At 37.4% G+C, this 22,831-nt stretch overlaps 8 protein-coding genes across 8 annotated transcripts; 4 read left to right on the forward strand and 4 right to left on the reverse strand.

Annotated features, from left to right (window-relative positions):
- Positions 1 to 224: 224 nt before the first annotated feature.
- Positions 225 to 1,649, reverse strand: LOC100633469 (mitochondrial substrate carrier family protein X-like). Its single transcript, XM_003386510.3, has 4 exons — positions 1,242 to 1,649; positions 995 to 1,153; positions 635 to 943; positions 225 to 530 (listed from the first exon to the last, which is right to left on the reverse strand). Exons 1-4 carry the CDS (start codon positions 1,429 to 1,431, stop codon positions 373 to 375), a joined length of 816 nt encoding a protein of 271 aa, XP_003386558.1. The 5' UTR covers positions 1,432 to 1,649; the 3' UTR covers positions 225 to 372.
- A 570-nt stretch (positions 1,650 to 2,219) lies between these two features.
- On the reverse strand, positions 2,220 to 3,860 carry LOC100633341 (mitochondrial substrate carrier family protein X-like). The gene is made up of 4 exons (XM_003386509.3): positions 3,401 to 3,860; positions 3,116 to 3,274; positions 2,671 to 2,979; positions 2,220 to 2,616 (listed from the first exon to the last, which is right to left on the reverse strand). The coding sequence occupies exons 1-4, from the start codon at positions 3,672 to 3,674 to the stop codon at positions 2,453 to 2,455; spliced, it is 906 nt and encodes a 301-aa protein (XP_003386557.1). The 5' UTR covers positions 3,675 to 3,860; the 3' UTR covers positions 2,220 to 2,452.
- A 72-nt stretch (positions 3,861 to 3,932) lies between these two features.
- Positions 3,933 to 7,309, forward strand: LOC100633593 (uncharacterized). The gene is made up of 8 exons (XM_003386511.3): positions 3,933 to 4,023; positions 4,149 to 4,289; positions 5,331 to 5,771; positions 5,832 to 6,061; positions 6,172 to 6,252; positions 6,301 to 6,453; positions 6,509 to 6,651; positions 6,901 to 7,309. Exons 3-8 carry the CDS (start codon positions 5,735 to 5,737, stop codon positions 7,130 to 7,132), a joined length of 876 nt encoding a protein of 291 aa, XP_003386559.2. The 5' UTR covers positions 3,933 to 4,023; positions 4,149 to 4,289; positions 5,331 to 5,734; the 3' UTR covers positions 7,133 to 7,309.
- An 84-nt stretch (positions 7,310 to 7,393) lies between these two features.
- LOC109581854 (uncharacterized) lies at positions 7,394 to 9,198 on the forward strand. Its single transcript, XM_019996329.1, has 6 exons — positions 7,394 to 7,481; positions 7,531 to 7,763; positions 8,198 to 8,275; positions 8,331 to 8,489; positions 8,539 to 8,684; positions 8,793 to 9,198. The coding sequence occupies exons 1-6, from the start codon at positions 7,469 to 7,471 to the stop codon at positions 9,025 to 9,027; spliced, it is 864 nt and encodes a 287-aa protein (XP_019851888.1). The 5' UTR covers positions 7,394 to 7,468; the 3' UTR covers positions 9,028 to 9,198.
- A 120-nt stretch (positions 9,199 to 9,318) lies between these two features.
- LOC109581853 (uncharacterized) lies at positions 9,319 to 10,723 on the forward strand. Its single transcript, XM_019996327.1, has 2 exons — positions 9,319 to 9,920; positions 9,977 to 10,723. The coding sequence occupies exons 1-2, from the start codon at positions 9,410 to 9,412 to the stop codon at positions 10,645 to 10,647; spliced, it is 1,182 nt and encodes a 393-aa protein (XP_019851886.1). The 5' UTR covers positions 9,319 to 9,409; the 3' UTR covers positions 10,648 to 10,723.
- On the reverse strand, positions 10,693 to 12,306 carry LOC100633721 (protein crossbronx-like). The gene is made up of 8 exons (XM_003386512.3): positions 12,047 to 12,306; positions 11,937 to 12,001; positions 11,584 to 11,662; positions 11,457 to 11,528; positions 11,302 to 11,358; positions 11,114 to 11,253; positions 10,909 to 10,982; positions 10,693 to 10,866 (listed from the first exon to the last, which is right to left on the reverse strand). The coding sequence occupies exons 1-8, from the start codon at positions 12,265 to 12,267 to the stop codon at positions 10,771 to 10,773; spliced, it is 804 nt and encodes a 267-aa protein (XP_003386560.1). The 5' UTR covers positions 12,268 to 12,306; the 3' UTR covers positions 10,693 to 10,770.
- Positions 12,307 to 16,127: 3,821 nt separating this feature from the next.
- LOC100635988 (probable 1,4-beta-D-glucan cellobiohydrolase B) lies at positions 16,128 to 17,703 on the forward strand. Its single transcript, XM_003386530.2, has one exon. It carries the CDS (start codon positions 16,191 to 16,193, stop codon positions 17,568 to 17,570), a length of 1,380 nt encoding a protein of 459 aa, XP_003386578.1. The 5' UTR covers positions 16,128 to 16,190; the 3' UTR covers positions 17,571 to 17,703.
- Positions 17,689 to 22,831, reverse strand: LOC100636116 (nucleolar protein 14-like). The gene is made up of 27 exons (XM_019996289.1): positions 22,602 to 22,831; positions 22,370 to 22,498; positions 22,177 to 22,306; positions 22,051 to 22,121; positions 21,932 to 21,997; positions 21,772 to 21,873; positions 21,637 to 21,711; positions 21,423 to 21,571; positions 21,239 to 21,356; positions 20,976 to 21,099; positions 20,865 to 20,924; positions 20,762 to 20,807; positions 20,621 to 20,708; positions 20,492 to 20,568; positions 20,263 to 20,377; positions 20,111 to 20,212; positions 20,003 to 20,068; positions 19,870 to 19,951; positions 19,697 to 19,790; positions 19,594 to 19,647; positions 18,654 to 18,764; positions 18,578 to 18,602; positions 18,464 to 18,529; positions 18,364 to 18,419; positions 18,183 to 18,267; positions 18,063 to 18,133; positions 17,689 to 17,928 (listed from the first exon to the last, which is right to left on the reverse strand). The coding sequence occupies exons 1-27, from the start codon at positions 22,770 to 22,772 to the stop codon at positions 17,832 to 17,834; spliced, it is 2,430 nt and encodes an 809-aa protein (XP_019851848.1). The 5' UTR covers positions 22,773 to 22,831; the 3' UTR covers positions 17,689 to 17,831.

Here is a 22,831-nt window from a genome sequence, read left to right on the forward strand (position 1 = left end):
CACACTTTACTATTAGATAACCCAGTACATCTACTATTAGATAATCCAGCACATCACAATGTGTGGATGATATAGTGGTGATGACAATTACAACATTTAATGGTCACTGGCTCTCTGAGTCATTAGATCATATTGTCGCATGTGACATGTTTGACATGATTGGATAATAGGAATTGATGATTAAGCACTTGAGATGTAATTGTCAGTTAGTTTGTCTCTACCTGTGATCTTATCCCTGATAATTTTTCTTACCAACATTATACATAAAATTGTATTAAAAATAATTACAATACAGTCAGTGTGACCTTTTAGCATAACAACAAGCTATTTTGCAATATCGACACATAGACACATAAATGATATTGATTAGAACTAAATACGCTTCTTAAATTCCTCATCCAAAGCAACAAACCAAGCCATCATACTTGGTACAGCAATCAGTCTTGGTATCAGTCCTTTCATTAGATTGCGGGGTCCCTCATTTCGTAGAATATCAAAGAAAATTGTAGAGCAGCTTCGATATGGAGTATCTGTGAAAATGGTCAAGTGAAAAGTTGATATTTTAAACACTATGTCATGTATACAGATACGAGTGCGTGTAACTAAACAGAACTAACAAAGCTTTTGCTATTACCTAATTTAGCTCCTTGCATTCTTGTCTTCACTACGTCATGAGGACAGCCAATGACTGCTGCCAGAAAGCCTGGGACCAGACCCAATACTATGCTTTCCACCACATTCAGGTCAGTCTTCCCTTTCTTGCTCTTGTACTGCTCTTTAAACAGTTCTCTTGTAGTGAATAGAGTTATGTTGAATAGAATGTCTCTGTATAGCGTTGCAGTCCATCCTTTATAAAGTCCTTTTAGTCCTTGGTCCTTTATGACTTGCACAAATCCTTGCTTCCTCACCTGCGAAAGGACCATAATTCTTTCTGAAGGGCAACCTGTATATATAATAGAAGTATATTAAGGTCATGACTGCAATCTCAAGTTACCTACTACTGTTGTTGCTGCCCCTGCAAAAGCCCCTGCTATTATCCATTTGGTATATTTTGCTTCTGGATACTTATTTGAGATGTATCCTCTACTCAAGTCCCAGGCATACATCTTCATGATCTTCTCTGGCATGATTGCAAGCATCCTTGGTGGCAGACCTATCAGTAGCATTGGATAACAATCCTGGTACAAATAGTCACACATTAGGCTAGTCCTCAGATTAAATGCACACTATTGCATGCTTACCTCTGTAAAGGAATCTTAACCGGCCAGAGTCTTTTGCTTGCTTCAAAAATGCCCAGAAGCCGTGAAAGCTCTGCCCATGGTACATAGTTTGAGATTTGTAAGTATAAAGAGGATGGTGGATAAGATGTGATGTACATGCTGCTAGTCCACTTGCTGTCCCATTTAGTATCCACTGCTTTGCTGTATCCATTGGGAAGGAGTGAGTAGTTGGCGGCAGCTGTCAGCTGTAGTTGATCGTAGCTACTATTATAGTACAATCCAGTTATTCTATCATTGTGACTATGTCTTCCTGTTATTGTAGTGTGGGTATGGCATGGTATGTGTCCACGACCAACTGTGCATGTGAGGGTGTGGGGGTGTCATTTGCTGATCTAGCCATGCAGCTATAGTATTATGTACTACAAAATTGATTTATTATTAGGGTATGTATGGTATTACTCTGGATTAATGTATTGTAATGGTAATCAGTGCTCCTCACGTGATCAAAGACACTGTTTATCATCATGACAGGATTCACTTCCTTCAAAGGAGGTGATGATTCGACAGCTAGTTGGTATTAATCAAGGCCACGTTTACACAGCAACGCAAAAAAATTATGCCATATTCCAGTTTTGTGCCTGTTTTATGCTTCTGTTTACATTGAAACAAAGGAAAGCATGATAGAATCATTGAACGAATGTATACATGATAGAATCGTATAGAACTTTATGAAAACGAACACCGTGTTCAAAGTATATATTTTTAAAACGACACGTTTTGCGTCGCTGTGTAAACGTAACCTTAGTAAAGTGCTATTCGCACGGCACAGTACACAAACACGTTATTACTGAACTATATTGCAGCAATGACATCAATTGTAAAAACAATATTACTGACAATCACTTCTGCAACACTTGTCAGTTGTTTTATAACTACGCTTATGTCTTCCTGTTTGTGTACTGTAATGCACGATGAGCTCAGCAGCATTCTCAATAATCATTTGTACTACACAAAGTTATTATAATTCTGTAACTGATTTATTAGAGTATATATATAGAATGTTATGGTACATTGAAAAACTAATGTTATATTACAATATGATAAAGTCTCTGACTCTGTGTGGGTTGAAATAAAATAAATAATAAATACAATAAAATAATGCACGAGGCATCAAAAATAACATTACACGTGATATATGTATGGTTGGGGCTCGGTATATCCATGATTGGGACTCAGTAACCAAATAGCTTTTTATACTCTTCATCTATGACGATAAAGGAAGACATCATACTTGGTACAGCTATCAGTCGTGGCAACAGTCCTTTCCACAGATTACGGGCTCCCTCTTTCTGTATAATATCAAAGAATATTGTATAACAGCTTCGATACGGAGCATCTGAAAGAAAAAAATTTAACATTTGATATCTTATTTTAGGGAGTATCTTCTTACATAATTTAGCTCCTTGCATTCTTGTCTTCACTACATCATGAGGACAACCAATGACTGATGCCAGGAAGCCTGGCACCAGACCCAATGCTATACGCTCTGGTATATTAGCATCTGTCTTTCCTGTCATTTTGCAGTATTGCTCTATAAAGATTTTCCTAGTGGTAAAGAGGGTAGTGTTAAATAGAATGTCCCTGTATAGCGTTGCAGTCCATCCTTTATACAGTCCCTTTAGTCCGGTATCTTTTACGACTTGAATAAAACCTTGTTTCCTGATCATTGCCAATACCATAGCTCTCTCTGATGGGCAACCTGTAATGAGTCAGTGTCACAAGAATATATTATAATTCAATTACTGAGTGGTATGATTAAGTTTGTCATGTGTGTATAGGCTCACATCCTTTGATGATGCAATGATCTGAGTATGGTGTGTGTATTTAGGGCCTACCTACTACTGTTGTTGCTACCCCTGCCATCCCTCCTGCCAAAAGCCATTTGGTATATTTTGCATTTGGAGACTTTTTCTCGATATATCCTTCAACAACATCCCAGGCTCTCATCTTCATTGCCTTCTCTGGCATTATTCCAACCATTCTTTGAACTAGGCCTATGAAAGGAAAGTAAACTTGAGGTGTTGTATATCGTTACATGAAGTTATTGCATATAAAAAGAGCTTGTTGGCAGTGCAAAGTTAATACAAACTCAAGCCTTGGCACTAATCCTTGATGCTTACCTCTGTAAAGGAATTGCGGGGAGGTAGCTTGTCTCATGAATTCCCCGAAGCGAAAGTCGTGTCCATAGAACATCATTTGAGACTTGAGGGTGTAGAGAGGATGGTGGATGGCGTGTGCTGTACATGCTGCTAGTCCACTTAGAATGAATTTATATGTTCCATCCATGCTAGAAGAGGCAAGTGAGGGCGCACTAGACTGTACCGGTACACCCGGGGCTGGTTGCCGGCGGTTGACGACAGGTATTTTCTTACTATCTTGTCCCATTATGCTCATACGTCGGTTGGTCGGTTGTTCTGCTTGTAAAAGACTAGTATTGGCTGGAGTTGTTATCTCAAGTTTTTCACATAATAAGCAGCAAACCTTTCTCTGCTTTTAAGCACTTCTCTCGACTCAAGCAGATTCACAAACCAAGCCATACAGTAAATTATTAATTTTAATTTTCTATTTTCTTCCTGTGTGACTGCACACCTTTGCAATGCCCTTGATCTACACACACCCACACAAAGGAGGAGTGGCTTAACAATCGCCCACGTGTGCAGTAATGGCTGCCGAGAAGAAGATATCGTGTGCCATGGAAAAAGAGCTAGAGTCAATAGATAAAGATTACATTCGTCCCATTCAGGTATTGTAATAAAATTAATGGATTTGTTGTACTAAATTAAATTATACTAGCTACAAATGCTAAAAATATATATTGTAAATAATAATTATTAATTTTATTATCATTATTATCATTATTGCTAAAAGGTCAATGCTTTCCAGTGCTGTGCTAAATGTTGCCAGGATCGCTCAGTCTCACATATGATCCTTCAAAACTGTCTTCAGAATTGCATGCGCCCTGTCTCTGAGCTGGAGGAGCGAATAAAGCAGGAAGTAGATTCTATACAGGTAGCTATGGGTATTTGTGTCCAGCCCATTTCATGCAAAATTGGCCCTGGAATCGCTCCAATTTTTTATTACATTTTCTGATACATATTGATGTCCTTATGCTGTGTAGAAAGTTTGAGCTGATTCTGAGCTCAACTTTTTGAGTTACAACTATTTTAAGAAAATGCCAAAATTCTGAAAAGTACCCAAGGCTATAGCCCATGGTTTTTTCCAAAAAATGGCTCAAAAATGACCCCCACTTTTTATTACATTTTCTGATACATATTGATGCCCTTATGCTCTGTAGAAAGTTTGAGCTGATTCTGAGCTCAACTTTTTGAGTTATGGCCATTAAAAAAAACAGGCTAATTTTTGAAAAGTACCCAAGGCTATAGTCCATGGTTTTTTCCAAAAAATGGCCCCGAAATGACCCCCAATTTTTATTACATTTTCTGATACATATTGATGTCCTTATGCTGTGTAGAAAGTTTGAGCTGATTCCAAGCTCAACTTTTTGAGTTATGGCCATTAAAAAAAAAACGGGCTAATTTTTGAAAAGTACCCAAGGCTATAGTCCATGGTTTTTTCCAAAAAATGGCCCCGAAATGACCCCCAATTTTTATTACATTTTCTGATACATATTGATGTCCTTATGCTGTGTAGAAAGTTTGAGCTGATTCTGAGCTCAACTTTTTGAGTTACAACCATTTTAAGAAAATGCCAAAATTCTGAAAAGTACCCAAGGCTATAGCCCATGGTTTTTTCCAAAAAATGGCTCAAAAATGACCCCCACTTTTTATTACATTTTCTGATACATATTGATGTCCTTATACTCTGTAGAAAGTTTGAGCTGATTCGGACCAAAATTTTTCGAGTTATAGCCATTTTAAAAATTAACAAAATTTTGGAAAAAGCATCTACCATAGTACAGAATCTTTGGCATAACTTTTAATTTTGATCAGAATCAGCTCCACACCAGAAATACATCTACATGTATGCATGTCGGGTGTAAAAATATAATCAATTTTCAAGCTTCAGCTCACATTTGTTCCGAATTGATAGGATCGGTTGACCAGGTGTGCTCAACAGTGCCAGGATAAAGCCATGGACTCCCTCTCTTCTAACCCAACTGTGGAGGAGAGAGAGAGAGCACACAAGATAGGACAGGACTGCCTCTTGGGGTGTGCCGACACTCACATTCCACTCATAAATAAGATGTTTACTAGACTGAGGCAGCAGCTGAAGGGATGAATTAACAAATACTGTTAATATATTGTTGTATTTGTAGATTTAGTATTTATAATTATTTTATTTAAGAATTGATTATTAACATTAATTTTAACAATGATAATAAAATAAGTGATTATTAATTTAACCCTTTTGTCACATCCCACATGTAGAGAGATCTTGGAAGGAGTTCCAGACTCCAGTTGGGCTATAGATTTTTCCAGCTGTTACTCAATGGAATGATGGCAGCTTCAAATGCAGCTCCTTCAATAGATGGTAAGGACTAGACTAGTATATCTATGCTCTAATCATCCTCCATCATTTAATACTCATTAGAAGTTAATCCGATTGAAACCCATGTCACTTTTAATACTGATGTCAAACTGCTTCATACTATGGCCCAGAAACTTTATTCTGACATTGAAACTAAAGGATCAGGTTTTATCAGGTCACCTGATAACCTTCAAACAATAATAGATTCTATTACTAACATTGCATCTGGTATGTCTGGTGAAGATTCTTTTCTCAAACACATCAATATGCTCTTATGTGAACTGAAGGTCTTGGTAAGTGTCTTTAAAACTACCTTGCTGTTCAGGCGGAGTGTACTAGAGTTTGCAGCATTTAAGAATCAAGATTTCAAAAATAATGTGCAATTGATTTTTTTTAATTTCAGAAAATAGTTCTTTTGAAAAGCTTTGGTAAAGCTGAGGAAGAGTTGAAAAGGTTGAGCAGCTCCCTGACAACAAAGAATACAGTGAGCTAACAGTTATTGTAGCCAAAGTATTGTTTTTAATGTATATAGACTAGTAGGATTTATCTGGACGAGTTTTTAAAGCATTTCACTGAGAGAGAGAGTTTAGATGAAGGAAAAGTAGCAGAAGTAGCTGAGCACTATCAAGCTAAAGTTGAGATGAATGTAAAGAAGCTCTGTGCCTTTTTGAAAGAGAACATTGTGGTATTATTATGAACTTGCAGTGTATTTGCAGTGTATTGAACTGTTTGATTAATAGGAAGAAACAATGGAGACTGAACAAGAGAATGATGATCCTGTCTCTAATGACAGCAAAGATGCAATGCCAACTGAGTCTTCATCTTCCCCAGTTATCACTAAATCTGAACTCACTGATGCAAAAGAGCCAAAAACCATTACAATGTAAGTTCAAGAGAACTGTATTATACCGCTAGAAATACATTTTTGAAGATTTCATATATATTGGTAGATTTCCAATCCATTCTGCTGCTCAATTACATGATCTAAAATCACTATCATAAACCCAATAAGCTTTTATGCTCATGCAGCTATAATAATGATTCTGTTTGTCTGTATATCTACACGTATACATCAGGACATGGCAAGGGGTGTAATTATTATTAATTATTATTATTATTGTTTCATTTACAGTAGAGTAAGAAGTCGTAGATCTCTTTGGAGCTATGATGCTGTAGCTGCTCTAGTTGATGGAGTGAATCGTTTTGGTGTTGGAAACTGGAAGAGGATTTTAGAATCAAAATCAGCCAAAAAGTTCCCTACGTCAAATAACGTAGCTATAAAAGACAAATGGAGAAATCTTGTAAAGTACGAGCATGTTATACACAAGAATGGTCGATGGATACATCTCCATGATGACTCTTAATATCATCACTTAGTATCAACCAACACTTTTAATTCATTTAAATTTGTCATTTATATACAAAAGTATGATTTTTCTCATTTATAATGTCACCGTCATGTCATTTATATACCATTCATTTATATAAAAAAGTTTGATTTTTATTGGCCTCACTATGAAGATGAGGTACATTTGTTTTAATAATAATAAGAAAATTTCTAGCTGGTTAGTAATGAATTAACTATAATACCGGTAATTACTGTTATACAACTCGTGCTGTCACGTGTGATGCTCAAAATGGCAGAAGTCTCAACCTTAGAGACATGTCTCCAAGGTCCAGGTTAAATCCTCGTGATATAAATGGCGGGACAAGGTAAGCACCCGATTGATATAACTCAAGCTATTGAAGAGTCATTTTTTAGAAGTTGATGCTAATATTTCTGTTATTTTTAACGTTGATGTCAAAGTGCTTCATACTATGGCTCAGAAACTTTGTTCAGACATTAAAACTAAAGGACCAGGTTTTACGAGGTCGCCTGATAACCTTCAGGTTATCATAGATAACATTAATGAGGTTGTATCTGGTATGTCTGCCACAGGAGAAGATCCTTTTCTCAAACACATCAATGTGCTCTTATGTGAACTAAAAGTTTTGGTAAGTGTCTTTAAAAATAATAGCTCTTTGTAGACTACTGATAGCCTCATACTCGCCCCTTTTCTACCATGCTGCCCTTTAGAAACTTTTAGCTAAATTTAGGCTATTGTTTGTCCTTAGTTCGGCTTCCATTGAAATGTGGAAATGAGAAATGACCATTTGTACAAGATAAATTGGCAGTTTTTTATTTTGATTACTGATTTTGCAATTTTAAGTTAAGGTCTCCATACACTAGGCAACATGTTGCTTGCAACATTTGTGGTTACTTTGATCTTGTAAGCAACATGTTGCCAGAAAGAGGAGGCTGGCAACATGTTGCTTACAAGATCAAAGTAACCACAAATATTGCAAGCAACATGATGTTGCCAAGTGTATGGGAACCTTTACTGTTGACATGTGAAGAAACAAGTCTTGCTATTTTTATTTCATTTCAGAGGATAATTTTGGTGTGTCTCGAAGATATCAATAAACTAGAAGAGGAGATAGAAAACTTAGGAATTTTAGCCGATACTGTGAGCTATAGCTGCATATACTTACTGTACAATAATGATCATTCTCTTTATTCAGTCCATGCCTTTATATCTGGAAAATTATTTAAGAAAGTCCGCTGAAAGGGAGAGTCTAGAAATTAGGAGTAAAAAGATAACAGAAGTAACTGAAGAGTATGTAGCAAAAGTTGAGAGGACTCTTGAGAAACTTTGTGCCTTTTTGAAAGAAAACATTGTGGTATGCTGCAATTAACATAATATTGTAATATTATACTCTATCATTGTAGGAAGAGACAATGGAGACTGAACAAAAGAATGATGATCCTGTATCTAATGACAGCAATGATGCAACACCAACTGAGTCTTCATCATCTTCCTCTGGTGTCAATAAATCTGTACCCAGTACGATACGACAAGCAAGACCATACAAATTGTAAGTTCAAATATAATAGCTAGAAAGATCTTATATTGTGTGGATAATCTGTTTGTCAGTATAATATTCATGAAAATGGCGGCAATGATTTATTATGTTTGATTACAGTGGAATGGGAAAATCTAGAATTATTTGGAGTCATGATGCTGTAGCTGCTCTAGTTGATGGAGTGAATACTTTTGGTGTTGGAAAATGGAAGAAGATTTTACAATTAGAATCAGCTAGTTCATTTCCCACTCATACTACTAACACAAAACTATACGACAAATGGAGGAATTTGGTTAAGTACAGTCATGTTGAAATGAAAGATGGTAAATGGATCATCAAAAGTGACTCTAAATGACGATAATATAGTTTGTTACATTGTGCACTCTTTCATCTTTCAGTTGTTACTTTTTTGTTCTAATTGTGCCGATATTGCTCTTTTACAGGTACTAGGCATTAGCATACTGATTTCAAGTATACTGTACATGTGACTGCATATGCATCTTTGTAAAAATTGTATGCATTTAAATTACTTTCAAATTTTAGCACAGTCATATAACTGTTGATTGGATATTCTCATTTTTTCATCTGAAATAACATGCAGTGTATTCATGTTCCAGTATGCATGACAACAACCCCAATTCACTTAATGAATAACAGCGAACTTTGCTTGTGGTACTTCCAAGAATTTGAAGAGAAAGGCAGACTTGCTTGACCTAGTAGTACTTGTTTCTGACATCATGGATCAATATGAAGACATCAACTCATCTATATCTACCAGCATTGCCAACTACAATGTAGATGTACTGCAGAAGGTTAATGAACTCATACTAACAGAGCTAACACAAGGTCACGCCAGTCAGCAGCAACATGAAGAAGTAAAGCAAACAGAGAAGAAAGAAGATGAAAAGATACAAGAAAAACCATTAAGAAAGGATACTTCTTGGAGAGACATGTCACAAGCTTCAGTAGTGGATTTAATAATCATTTCATCTTATGGAGGTGAGCTAGCTCCTTCTATTGATGTCTGCCCCAAGCAAACAGATAATGAGATGGCTTACTCTGTCAGTGGCAACTCTATATTAGCAAGGAAAGAATTGGAATCTCTGATTGATTTTTATGGAAAAAATAAAATAATCCAACTTCGAGAAGTCTGTCCAGATTGGACTGGAGTACAAGTATCCAGAGATGAGCAAATGGATAGGATAAAACGGTTTTTTGTTAGCTGCCAAGAAAGAGAATCCGAGTTAGGTTAGTAGTGTATTAATATAGATCTAACATGGCTTAATAATTTATTTGCACTATAGCTGTGCTCCACTACACTGGTCATGGAGAGAAAGGCACTGGTAACTGGTGCTTTAAAGATGGAGTGATTACTTTTGAAGATATCTTTGGTTTTTATATGGATTGCATGAGAGGTAAAAGGCTAACGGTAATCTCTGATTGTAGTTATGCCGGTAACTGGATCAGGGACTGTGTGAAGAAACTGGATGAGATTGGCATACCATCTTGTGGGCATCACACACGAGAGCATGGAATCTTACTGAGAATATTTGCATCATGTAAGGAGAATGAAGAATCAACGTTCATGGCTTATACTAAAGAAGGCATGGGAAATGGAAAATATTTTTCCAAAAAATTGTCATCAGGACAAACATCTATTTATGGTGATTTTAGAGAGATTCGTTGCAGCAAAGCAGACTTACCATGTGAAATAAACTCATCGTGGAACGACAGATTTTATGCTAAGCCTTTTGTTTATCTTGTTCGTGGCAAAGATAGAGGGAGAAAAGCATGGCACTATGTCTTGGTCGATGAAGACAAGCTTGAAAGCTTCAAATCTCAAGTTGCATCTGGTGATATTGATCTTTCTAAATATGGCAAGATACTTCATTCAGGTTGGGGTAAAGATCCACCAAAAGATCTTGTTAGGAGAATGGACTTAAAGTATTTGCCAACTGTTGATCCTGATGAATAAATAAATTATACAAAATAGCTATAACCCTTGTTTGTTTTCATTTGATTTAAAATAGATTTGAGTTTGATTATGAAAACCAGTTAAAAGCTATTATTATTATCATGTGGTGACTGTATAGCATGATCATTGTCCAATCACAAAGTCAAACAACTGACTGACAGTTGCAGAGAGAGTGTCCAATATACCAGTACTGTTCCCCTTGTCTTCTTCAGGTAGTCCCTATACACAGATCATGATAAAGATGTATCGATCATTACCTACCCCTTCATGAAGGAGCTGACGTGCTTTAGTAATCATGGTTTCATTGTCAGTAAAATTGAAAACATTTTCAGGATCTGTACATAAAAATTAAAGGACATTAGAAAGTATTGTGCATGTATTTAAAATTAAAAAAAACTACAAAGCAATCCACATCCCAACAACAAGTAGTATTTAAAGGTATTAGCTATCAATAGTGTACATGTACCTCCATTGTGTTGTGATTGTTTGTTGGAGTCCTCCACACAAGATCTGATCTTCTCTTTGATGGCAATCCCCTCCTCTTTACTTGATGCTGACAGAAACTCATCCCGAAAGAAGCAGCCTCTCATCGCAAGGATGACATCTCTAAAAATAAATAAATTATAAATAAAATGATTTTATTGTAGAGTGTACTTGATGTGGTGTGTCTTTGATTTCCAGTTTGGCAGGACTTGTAACATGTTCATTGCTCTAAATAATGTATGTATGTGTATGTGTATTAGAATATTAAAATAATAAAGCATTCTTTTTATAATAAGGATGTACATGTACATGCTATAATAGCTTACCCATTATGTGTGTGAATGTAAGGATGGTACACGTTTGACTTGAATCTAATCATTGGTCTCATTTGAGGGAACCTAATAAAGTGATTGTTACAAGTAAAGGTAATGTGTTGTGTGTCTGTGTCCTTACTCATCAGGAATGTACAGTGTGAATCTGAATATACCTCCTTTCCAAGGGCCATTGTGTAGGAATAAAATACCGTGCCATTCTAAAAATAATATAAAATGATAATAGAATATAATACTTGATTGGAGTCAGCTCAAACTTTGTGCATGATATCAGAAAATGTTCCATTTTGACAAAAAGTCCCTGTGGGACTTTGACCTGATTTTTGAACAACTTTAAAAATTTTTTTAAAATCCAATTTCAATCGGAGTCAGTTCAAACTTTCTACACAACATAAGAACATGTATATGTATCAGAAAAAGATCACGAGAGAATCTGAAGGAAATAAAACACGAGAGAGGGGGAGTATTTCTCACCTAGTAGTGATTTAGTTGATGGTAATAGGAAGACACCAGGGACAGGATCCTCTGATAACATTTTACTACAAACAAAAGATATCAATAAAACCATCTCTTCTCATACTAACAGTTCAAGTAGTAAATCTAGTTCTGTTAGATGCTGATCCATTTCACTACATAATGGAGAAGTGGTTTTATTTCTTTTCTTAGTCACAGAGGCTGTCCCCCCTGATCTAGGCTGGTCGTGTATGATTTCCTTAACAGGAGAAATGGCTCCCACTCCACTTTGAAGTCTGACAGGAGTACCAGGTAACCTCGAGGCCAGTTCTGAGGACCATATACCAGACATCTGTGATTTTGTATTTTCTGATAAGACCACGCCCACCAGTCACCGCCCCCTCAGCTTCACCTAAAAGCATTCATGGCTGGAGAGCTTAGCCTTACTTGGCACAACAGTTACTGCAGCAACGACAGAAAGAAAGGGTGCAACTGCAATAATGGATAACCTCTACGAAGTGAATGAGCTGCAGGATTATGATGATAAGAAAGGGTTTGTAGATAACAGAGTTGATGACACTCCAATAAAGATCCACCAATCTAGTTCCAGCTACAACTTTGGAAAGTTTGGAATAAGTCTCCTAATCATAGTGGCACTGATGATATTCTTTGCACTTGGCATTGTTCTTGGAATAACCACAGCCACACTCAGCCAAGTCAGTAGTATATCATCATGTGATGCTGCTGTAGAGAGTCCTGGAATAACTGGAAGTGATCCTACTTCTGGTACAACACCTTCTACTACTCAATGCAATTGCAGTGCTGGGTTCGATGTCTTATTACGTGAGATGACACAAAATGATCAGGATTTAAGAAATCAAGTTAGTCAGCTTAGCGATGTCATAAGGAATGAAGTTCAAGTTCAAATGCGTGCAATACTTAACAAGACAACTGCTTGCACTGAAAATGATATTGAGCAGACTAACATTACTGAGACTTTATTGAAAACAACTGGGGATTCTGCTCAGAAGCTAATGAATATAATAAACACACTCTCTAATCATCATGACACCAGTACTTCTACTGCTGGAGTGGTTGATGATATCCTGCTAGTGGCACAGGAACTGTTAGTACTTCATAATGACACAGGAGCACTTCCTACATCTTGTCAACAAATAAAATCACAAGAACCAAACAGTCCATCAGGTGTGTATCTCACTGTACCTTTAAATGGAGGAACTGCTATTTATACGTATTGTAACATGGATGAGCTGTGTGGTTCAGGAGGAGGATGGACAAGACTAGCATATCTGGACATGTCTGATGCTACACAGAACTGTCCTTCTGGGTTTAGACTGTACCAGACAGGAGGAGTTAGAGCTTGTGGTAGACCAAGTGGTGGTGCTGGCTGTACTGCATCAATTCAGTTTCCATCTAATGGTATCAGTTACTCTCAAATCTGTGGTAGAGTAACAGGATATCAGTATTATACACCAGATGCAGTGAGTATTCACAATGGCCCCAATCACAATAACCTTAATGCTGATTATGTTGATGGTGTTAGCCTCACTCGTGGGTCTCCTCGTCAACACGTTTGGACATTTATGAATGGTTTCAGTGACACAACATATTATCCTGATAACTGCCCCTGTGCCACTCCTCCAGGCAGCTATCAACAAGTTCAATCATTCGTTGGAACCAACTATTTTTGTGAATCTGGTGCTAGTGGCTTTCCAGGAGCAACCCTTCATACCTCTGATCCACTTTGGGATGGTCAAGGCTGTGGGTCTAATGAAGGGATTTGTTGTGCTGCATCAGGTCTACCATGGTTTCACAGAGACTATGGTAGCACCACTACTAATGACTATATTGAGTTGAGGGTCTGTGGAGATGAGGTTACTTCCAATGAAGACACAGCTGTTGGTTTCTATGAGATATATGTTAAATAAAAATAACTTCAAACTACACTTTGTTTTATGCCAGTACACTATGTAGTTATTTTGCTAATTTAAATGCTAACTGCTAACATTATAAAGAGATTTTACAAGCTTTGTTATGGGTGGGTGGTATATAATCTTATTTTATTCATGGTTCATAAACCACAATAGCAACATTATATCCTTAGAAACACAATGGTGTGATGACAAGAAAGGAGTTTGACTTATTCATCATACTAACCCACTTACAATGTGAATGTGCTTAGTATTGGATATTCATAATCTATGCATGATCCCCTAAAAGTAGCTTAGCAACGGAAAAGTCACAATAATGGATGATACATACGAAGTGACCACTGAATTGCAGGATTATGACGACAAGAAAGGATTTTTACCAATAAAACCTTATCCAGATGCAACAGCACAGCAAAATCCAGCAGCTTACATCCTTGGAAGAATTGGTATCTGCTTGGTAGTGATAATAGTTCTTGTACTTCTCCTGATATTCCTTATGCTTGGTATTATTCTTGGAATAACAATGGTGACACTAATCCAGCTACCAACATGCAACACAAGTGCCACTGTAGTCTCGCCTTATGATACTGCAACTGCCATAGGAAGCAATTACACTATGGCCAATGTTAGCTGCAATACAGGATACGGTTCACTAATGGTCATTAATAAGACAGAGCAGCTACAAGAGCAAGTTGCGCTAAATGATGCTAAAATGAGAGCTGAAATACAGCTACTACAGACTAAGATGAACGAAATTCTTAACAAGACAACAATCTCAATTGCCAATGACAATGACCAGAGAAACCTCACAGAGACGATACTAAAAACAACTGGAGATTCTGTTCAAATGTTAATGAACATTGTCAACACCCTCTCTAATGTAAAAGACACATGCAGTGCTGCATCTGGTGTGGCTGATAGCATATTACTAGTAGTTGAAGAGCTATTGGTGCTGCACAATGACTCAACTGCTTTACCATCATCATGTGCAGAGATTAAGAGTCAACAGCCAAACAGTCCATCAGGTGTGTATCTTACTGCACCTCCAACCGGAGGAGCTCCTATTTATACGTATTGCCACATGGGACAGTTGTGTGGTTCTGGAGGAGGATGGACAAGACTAGCATATCTGGATATGTCAGATGCTACACAGAATTGTCCTTCTGGGTTTAGACTGTACCAGTCAGGAGGAGTTAGAGCTTGTGGTAGACCAAGTGGTGGTGCTGGCTGTACTGCATCAATTCAGTTTCCATCTAATGGTATCAGTTACTCTCAAATCTGTGGTAGAGTAACAGGATATCAATACAATTCACCAGATGCAGTAAGTATTCACAATGGCCCCAATCACAATAACCTTAATGCTGATTATGTTGATGGTGTTAGTATCACTCGTGGGTCTCCTCGTCAACATGTCTGGACACTAATAGCTGGAATTACTGATAATGGTTACAATGACAATAATTGTCCTTGTGCGAGTCCCCCTGGTAGCAATCAGCAGCTCCAGTCTTTTGTTGGAAACAATTATTTTTGTGAGTCTGGTAATCCTGGTCACTCTGGGCTTTTCTATCCATCTGATCCACTTTGGGATGGTCAAGGCTGTGGCTCTAATGAAGGAACTTGTTGTGCTGCATCAGGTCTACCATGGTTTCACAGAGACTATGGTGCTAATACTACCTATGACTATATTGAGTTGAGGATCTGTGGTGATGAGAATACTGCCAATGAAGACACACCTGTTGGTTTCTATGAGATATATGTAAAGTGATCATGTATGAACAAACTTAACATTAATATTTGCTGCATATCTACTGTTTATACCTCAGTTAATAAGTTTTTAGACCCTAAATCTATATAAGCTGATATATATAATTGTCTGAAACTGTTTTTAATGAGACACCTACGGTACATGGCCTCGCCCTTATGCTGCTATGGTGCATGCCCGCACTGCAATAGCTGTTTGATTATCAGCATGAAGAGAGTCTGCTCAACACTAGCTTCCTGCAGTTACATGTACTTGCTCTTGAATACCTGCAGAAGTAGCAGCACTGCAGCACATACTTGCAAGCAGCTCCAGCCCCTCCCATGCATGTAGATTGAAAGGTGTGGCATTACATGCGAGGCCAATAATCATTATGCAAGTACTGATCATTTAGTCAATCTATTCCACATAAGGCAAAAGGAAAAAGTTTTAAGCAGCTTATGATATTCATAAATATACTGTTACATCATGCTGAATAAGCTTATCATGAGCATGCATGCATATCTAGCAAATTCCATATAAGACCAGGTAGAGCTAAACTTGGCTCTTATTTTTGTCTTAAAAATGAAGATTGTGACTCTAGTACTCTTTGCCCTATTGGGGTATGCTCTAGGGCAACAGATTGGTACCAATGCCCCAGAAAACCATCCTCCACTATCAATACAGTCCTGCACTTCACCAGGACAATGCCAGACACAGCAAGCTAGCATTGTCCTTGACTCCAACTGGAGGTGGACCCACATAGTCTCTGGAACACAGAACTGCTACACAGGAAACAAATGGGACACCAGCCTCTGTCCAGATGGAGTTACATGTGCTAAGAACTGTGCACTGGATGGTGCTGACTATCAAGGAACATATGGTGTATTCTCTTCTGGCTCATCTCTAAAGCTGAACTTTGTCACCCACGGTCCTTATTCCAGCAACATAGGCTCCAGGCTCTATCTATTGGAGTCTGATTCAGAATATAAAATGTTCAAACTGAAGAATGCAGAGTTCTCCTTTGACGTTGATGTCTCTAAGCTACCCTGTGGTCTCAATGGTGCACTGTACTTTGTTGAGATGGACGCTGATGGAGGGACCAGTCGATTCCCTACCAATAAAGCTGGAGCCAAGTATGGAACAGGATACTGTGACGCTCAGTGTCCACATGACCTCAAGTTTATCAATGGAGAAGCAAATTGTGAGGACTGGGACTCAAGCCCAAACGATCCTAACAGTGGAACTGGTAAGTATGGGACCTGCTGCACGGAAATGGATATTTGGGAATCAAACTCAATCTCAACCGCTTACACAGCTCACGTCTGCACTGTCAATGGACAGAGACGGTGTGAAGGGAAAGACTGTGGTGATGACTCTAAGGGACAACGACATGATGGCGTCTGTGATAAAGATGGCTGTGACTTCAATCCGTATCGTTTGGGAGACCACACCTTCTTTGGTCCTGGATCAAACTTTACCATCGACACGACTCAAGTGTTCACGGTGGTAACACAATTTGTTACAAATGACAACACAGATAATGGAGTCCTCTCAGAGATACGCAGACAATGGATACAAAATGGTAAAGTTATCATGAGTAGGAATGTAACAGTTGGCGGGAAGACTTTTAACTCAGTGACAGACGATTTCTGTAATACACAAAAAACTGCATTTGGTGATAGCAATGATTATGAGAAGAGAGGTGGTCATAAGAAGCTAAGTGAAGTGCTGGATCAGGGTATGGTCCTAGTCATGAGTCTTTGGGACGATCACGCTGTCAACATGCTCTGGCTTGATTCCGATTACCCTCTCGACAAGTCTCCATCAGCACCAGGTGTAGCTAGGGGAACCTGCCCCACTAGTTCCGGTAAACCTTCTGATGTTGAGAGTAAGTACCCTGACGCCAGTGTGACTTACTCTAACATCAAGTATGGCCCCATTGGATCTACAATGCCAAAATAATGCCTAAAACTATGCTAATTGTGACCGAAACTCTTTAAGATTATTAGATTATTTATCTTTAATTGTGTGGTTGAATAATAGACTTGTTTTTTGCAGCTGATATTGTCTTTGTTTAATGTTATTTTATATAAAATTCTGATAATAGTGTGAACAATCATCCCACATGTCCACTCCACATTATACAATGGACATGCATGCAACATAGAAAAGGTTATAGTTTTGTTCTCTTTACATGCAAATTGACTTAAAATACTTTAGCAATCATTTCCTTTTTCTTATTTTCTCCATTTTCATGTCGTGTTGCTGTTCCTGTAGCCATCCTTCAATCTGCTTCACCTTTCTCTTACGCTCACCATCTCTGCAACATAAATAAAGATACAATACTTACTGTGTAGACACAGTACCAACAATACAATACAGTGAGCATCATTAGGGGTATCACTAATGATGGAGAAGTCCTTTGCATCACAGACTACTGACATTATAAATTACCTTGTCAGCTGTTCTTTAAGTTTTTGACGTGCTAAGAACTTTGTATCTTTACGTATCTCTCTAATAGCACCCTGGAATGATAACCAATACACTTAGCTATGAATGTCAAGATAATAATACCTTCAGTTCTCTTTTGTGTTTGTGTTTTAGTTTCATCATTTCTCCTTGAGTCTTGTTCGGAGCTTTCCTCCTTCCCGGCTGATAGCTACGAAAATACACTTAATAAACTCACAGAAGAACTGTAGCAAGTCAATTGTAATTATAAGAAATTATTAGCCGTACATGTATATACATTACTTACTCATTATCAAACTGTGGTTCAAAGAACTTGACAGATTTCGGCTTACGCCTTAAAACCTACCAAAGACTTTATTATAATGACAACAATCAGAGGAACAGACTTGAAGGATTGGCTTAGGACGACTGATCCCTGATTCTATTGATGCTTGAACTTGTTCAAGGAGTGACTGAAGAATTAATATTTTAAAATTATTTCTTGCATTTTTATTTCTTACCTTTAGTGACTTGGGAACATCCAAACTACATGACAAAGGCAAAATTCACAAGCAAAGTATATAGAGACTTGCTAACCTTTTGATAGTGTTCAGAGTTGTTTGAAAAATGGCATCAAATGATGGACTGTTATACCAATACTGACTTACTGTGTTCAGACACTCCAGTGTTAACTTTAGCAGTGATAATCTATTAAAAATCCAAAGTTGATTGGAATCTGCTCAAATGACTTCAATTTTTCAAGTTACGGCCACTTTTAAAAAATGCCAAAATTCTGAAAAGTACCCAAGGCTATAGCCCATGGTTTTTTCCAAAAAATGGCTCCAAAATCACCTCCAATTTTTATTAAATTTTCTGATACATATTGATGTTCTTATGCTGTATAGAAAGTTTGAGCTGATTCCAACTTCAATTTTTCAAGTTACAGCCATTTTAAGAAAATGCCAAAATTCTGAAAAGTACCCAAGGCTATAGCCCATGGTTTTTCCCGAAAAGTGGCTCCGAAATCACCTCCAATTTTTATTACATTTTCTGATACATATTGATGTTCTTATGCTGTGTAGAAAGTTTGAGCTGATTCCAACTTCAATTTTTCAAGTTACAGCCATTTTAAGAAAATGCCAAAATTCTGAAAAGTACCCAAGGCTATAGCCCATGGTTTTTCCCGAAAAGTGGCTCCGAAATCACCTCCAATTTTTATTACATTTTCTGATACATATTGATGTTCTTATGCTGTGTAGAAAGTTTGAGCTGATTCCAACTTCAATTTTTCAAGTTACAGCCATTTTAAAAAGTGCCAAAATTCTGAAAAGTACCCAAGGCTATAGCCCATGGTTTTTCTAAAAAATGGCTCCGAAATCACCTCCAATTTTTATTACATTTTCTGATACATATTGATGTCCTTATGCTGTGTAGAAAATTTGAGCTGATTCCGACTTCAATTTTTCAAGTTACGGCCATTTTAAAGAAAATGCCAAAATTGTGAAAATTTTATCCATTTAGATGGCTAGGTCCTTACTTCACTTGATCCAATGATAATTCATCAATACTTCTATAACGTAGCAACTCCGCACTATCAGATAAAATAAAAACGGCTAATACCTATAAACTTGGACCCTTACTTTAATATATCAATACCTTCCTCTTCTTTAGAATATGAATACAAAGATAGAGATTCCTTCAGTTTAACACTGAAGGGATGAGTCAGTGGTACAACTACAGTAAAAGTGGTAAATGCATTGTGTGTGTGGATACATTACAGTAGCTTTTGACAACATTTTCTGAAATGACTCACCATTTTCTGATGAAAAACATAAAAGTAAGTTACAGAGATAGTTTGCTAGTTCAGGTATGTACCTCTTGGACACAGAAACATACTGCAGTACAAAGAATTAAAATCAAAATTATATTAGATACACATAACTTACCTCCAGTATCAGTTTACACAGGCAGATACTACCAATAACATTCCCAATGGTATTACACACTGTTGTCTATAAAAAGACATAAAATCAACAAGACTGAATGAGCAGTACCTTTGTCAGTGATGTACACATTAGATGAAGTGAGGGGGTGACTACTGGGTGCTGATAGTCTGACGTGGGAAACACAGCTGCTATCAATTTAAATAAAATTATCTAAAATTGAAAGACAGTTATATGAATGACACACATGGCCCTATACTTACATCAGAGAGTGAAGGGAAGTTGGCTGTACAATGCTGCTTATAGCATAACTTCAGTTGACGCTGAAAGGACTTCACTGTGTACTTAGTATCAATCTTGGCTAATTCATAAATGTACCTGTTAGTTAATGAAAATAGTGAAAAATAGCACTAAAATTCTAGTAACAATAGCAGTAAAAATGGCTACAAGTACATTATAAATAAGAGCTTCATTCATTCTCATAACTCTTACTGTACAAGTTCATTCAGTATCAGTGGATTGTGTCTTGTATGGTGAAGACAATACTCCAGTAACACCCTCAGAAATGACTGCAGCATCAAACAGTACATTATGTTACTCAGTATAACATTATTAGCTTACCTTCATTCTGTCTTTATTCTCCATTGATAGTACATGATGATGACAACTAATGATTCGTTGTACTATAGTACCACACTCTGATGGAGTCCTGTTATAAAATAAGTCAAAACTTCCTTCCCCATAATAGCTACAATATCCTACCTGTCCTGCAGTAGTGACACTAATTCTGATACTTTTGAAGGAACATCTACACACACACACAATGATGATCAGAAATACATGCACACATATACATTGTACATACTTTTAAATGCAAATGGTATATCATTATTAGATGAGACTGGGTCCTTCATATCATCAGAAACTAACAACAACAACAACAACAATAATATTACAAGTGTAGTTTATTAATCACCATCATTCATAGGATCCTCTTCTTCTTCTCCCAGACTATCAATGTCATTGTTCTCGTTTTCTTGTTCATCTTCATCAAACTCCTCATTGCTACCTTCTCCCTCTCCCTCTTCCTCCTCCTCCTCCTAATGAAGATTAGGTATCACTACAATCATACACACAGTCAGTCAGTCAGTACTAGTATTATGAACTCTATGCATACTTTCTACATCACTGTACCTCATCATCTTCACTTTCATCTTCTCCCTCCTCCTCCTCCTCCTCCTCTTCTATATCTTCTTCCTCCTCCCTATCTGGTAGTAAGCTGGTCATTCCTTTTGGTAAAACAAGTTGTCCATCATCATACTGCAACATGACACGATCGTCTTCTTTAGCCATAGCCCTGAAAGTACATGCACATGATAAAATAGGCTTCTTATGAGGCCATTTCAAACAGTATGACTCCCACCTGGTATCATCATCAGCACTAATGTGTTGGTGCTCCTGTGTTATGGAGGCAGCTCCACTCATGCGCTTGAGTCGTTCTTGTTCTAATCTCTCCAGACGGACTTTCTCTTCTTGAGCCAGTTCTTCATCAGTTTTGAGACGGTCCTTAGCCTACAAGTGTACATGTACATATAAAGAAGATACAGTATAATATCGGTGGTTTCTGACACACCCACCTGTCCTCTTGGTTCCCTTGACAACTCAACTAAATATCTATCATAATCATCTTCGTTAGCACTGGTGGGTGGAGCCTGCAATTAATAAAGCAAAGCAATAGTAATAAATTAATAATAATAATAATATTGACTCACAGCTTTTGATGAGTGATTCAGAAGTGATCTGATGTCATTCCAATCAGAATTAAGTTGATCAAGCATATCTTCAACCTTTTCTCTCTCAACTTGTCTCTCATACTAAAGGAGGATGCCATGAACATGTACTCATACATACATGTTAATGTGCATATCTCACTTTGTGTAGTTTTGATTTGGCAGCCACTTCTCTCATTATCTGCTTCCTTGTTCTACCAGACTCCTCCTACCATACAGGTGGAGCAATACCTCATTATTATTATTAATCTAATCTCTCACATTGCCATCTGTTGGTTGCTGAGTGTCTTTCTTTTTCAAAAAACCACCAAAATGATTCTCAGTAGCATCAACTGTGAAGAAAAGGAGAAAGAAAGAGAGAGTGAGAGGATTATAAGAAAGTCTTACATTCATCAAGTTGCTCCTCATCATCAAACACAATATCGTTCACATGATCTCCTAATGATTGCCCATAATGAGTCAACCCTTCCTCTTCATCCTCTTCAAGATTAAATATACTACCACGCTTGTGTCTCCTCTAAAATAATCAATAAGGAATACTATCATATCTTTCTAAATTAATAAGTGGAGTTGTTCTCACTTTGGTCTCAAGTAAGAATCGTTGCAATTCTCGCTCTTCTTCTGGGACGTCATCAGTTCCAAACCTCCTATCCAGCAGCTGGTTTGTCTTATCTCTCTCCTGATAGTCTCTTAGCAGAGTCTTCTTCCTCTGTATGTGCAACAATGTACGTTATATTAGGATCACTGAAAATGTTAAATTAGAAATTAGATACTAATTAAAGGTTGCCATATCGTACGCAACTGTAGCTTACCTTCTCTAAAGCACGGGATCTTGATATTCCTGGTAATCCCTTCTCTCCTTTTTCCCTCCTCTGACCCAGTACACTGTATTTCCTCTTATTGATCCTCACTTCAAACGGATTAACTTTAGCTTGAGTGGATTTGCTCCTCTTCTTTACTTCTTTTAGTCTTTTCTTTCCCATGATGTGAGCACGTGGTTTGCCTCCGCCTACTTTTATAAGATCAAGATTACTAGACTGTT

This window comes from Amphimedon queenslandica, unplaced genomic scaffold (assembly GCF_000090795.2).
Source record: "Amphimedon queenslandica unplaced genomic scaffold, v1.1 AMPQUscaffold_13414, whole genome shotgun sequence".
In the NCBI taxonomy this organism is placed as follows: Eukaryota; Metazoa; Porifera; class Demospongiae; order Haplosclerida; family Niphatidae; genus Amphimedon; species Amphimedon queenslandica.

What these genes read in the sequence shown, in the direction of transcription:
- LOC100633469 (XM_003386510.3), bottom strand. Translation starts at nt 1,431, where the DNA reads ATGGATACAGCAAAGCAGTGGATACTAAATGGGACAGCAAGTGGACTA. An exon ending in GTTAAGATTCCTTTACAGAG is followed by an intron (nt 1,154 to 1,241) that starts GTAAGCATGCAA and finishes TGCTACTGATAG; the next exon opens with GTCTGCCACCAAGGATGCTT. An exon ending in AATGCAAGGAGCTAAATTAG is followed by an intron (nt 531 to 634) that starts GTAATAGCAAAA and finishes CCATTTTCACAG; the next exon opens with ATACTCCATATCGAAGCTGC.
- LOC100633341 (XM_003386509.3), bottom strand. Translation starts at nt 3,674, where the DNA reads ATGAGCATAATGGGACAAGATAGTAAGAAAATACCTGTCGTCAACCGC. An exon ending in CCCGCAATTCCTTTACAGAG is followed by an intron (nt 3,275 to 3,400) that starts GTAAGCATCAAG and finishes TTCCTTTCATAG; the next exon opens with GCCTAGTTCAAAGAATGGTT. An exon ending in AATGCAAGGAGCTAAATTAT is followed by an intron (nt 2,617 to 2,670) that starts GTAAGAAGATAC and finishes TTTTTCTTTCAG; the next exon opens with ATGCTCCGTATCGAAGCTGT.
- LOC100633593 (XM_003386511.3), top strand. Translation starts at nt 5,735, where the DNA reads ATGATGGCAGCTTCAAATGCAGCTCCTTCAATAGATG. An exon ending in TGCAGCTCCTTCAATAGATG is followed by an intron (nt 5,772 to 5,831) that starts GTAAGGACTAGA and finishes AATACTCATTAG; the next exon opens with AAGTTAATCCGATTGAAACC. An exon ending in TATGTGAACTGAAGGTCTTG is followed by an intron (nt 6,062 to 6,171) that starts GTAAGTGTCTTT and finishes TTTTAATTTCAG; the next exon opens with AAAATAGTTCTTTTGAAAAG.
- LOC109581854 (XM_019996329.1), top strand. An exon ending in TATGTGAACTAAAAGTTTTG is followed by an intron (nt 7,764 to 8,197) that starts GTAAGTGTCTTT and finishes ATTTCATTTCAG; the next exon opens with AGGATAATTTTGGTGTGTCT. An exon ending in TTTTGAAAGAAAACATTGTG is followed by an intron (nt 8,490 to 8,538) that starts GTATGCTGCAAT and finishes CTATCATTGTAG; the next exon opens with GAAGAGACAATGGAGACTGA.
- LOC109581853 (XM_019996327.1), top strand. Translation starts at nt 9,410, where the DNA reads ATGGATCAATATGAAGACATCAACTCATCTATATCTACCAGCATTGCC. An exon ending in AGAAAGAGAATCCGAGTTAG is followed by an intron (nt 9,921 to 9,976) that starts GTTAGTAGTGTA and finishes TTTGCACTATAG; the next exon opens with CTGTGCTCCACTACACTGGT.
- LOC100633721 (XM_003386512.3), bottom strand. Translation starts at nt 12,267, where the DNA reads ATGTCTGGTATATGGTCCTCAGAACTGGCCTCGAGGTTACCTGGTACT. An exon ending in CTAGATTTACTACTTGAACT is followed by an intron (nt 12,002 to 12,046) that starts GTTAGTATGAGA and finishes TTTTGTTTGTAG; the next exon opens with TAAAATGTTATCAGAGGATC. An exon ending in ACACTGTACATTCCTGATGA is followed by an intron (nt 11,529 to 11,583) that starts GTAAGGACACAG and finishes TCACTTTATTAG; the next exon opens with GTTCCCTCAAATGAGACCAA.
- LOC100635988 (XM_003386530.2), top strand. Translation starts at nt 16,191, where the DNA reads ATGAAGATTGTGACTCTAGTACTCTTTGCCCTATTGGGGTATGCTCTA.
- LOC100636116 (XM_019996289.1), bottom strand. Translation starts at nt 22,772, where the DNA reads ATGGGAAAGAAAAGACTAAAAGAAGTAAAGAAGAGGAGCAAATCCACT. An exon ending in CCAAATCAAAACTACACAAA is followed by an intron (nt 21,874 to 21,931) that starts GTGAGATATGCA and finishes ATCCTCCTTTAG; the next exon opens with TATGAGAGACAAGTTGAGAG. An exon ending in TGAATCACTCATCAAAAGCT is followed by an intron (nt 21,712 to 21,771) that starts GTGAGTCAATAT and finishes TATTAATTGCAG; the next exon opens with GCTCCACCCACCAGTGCTAA.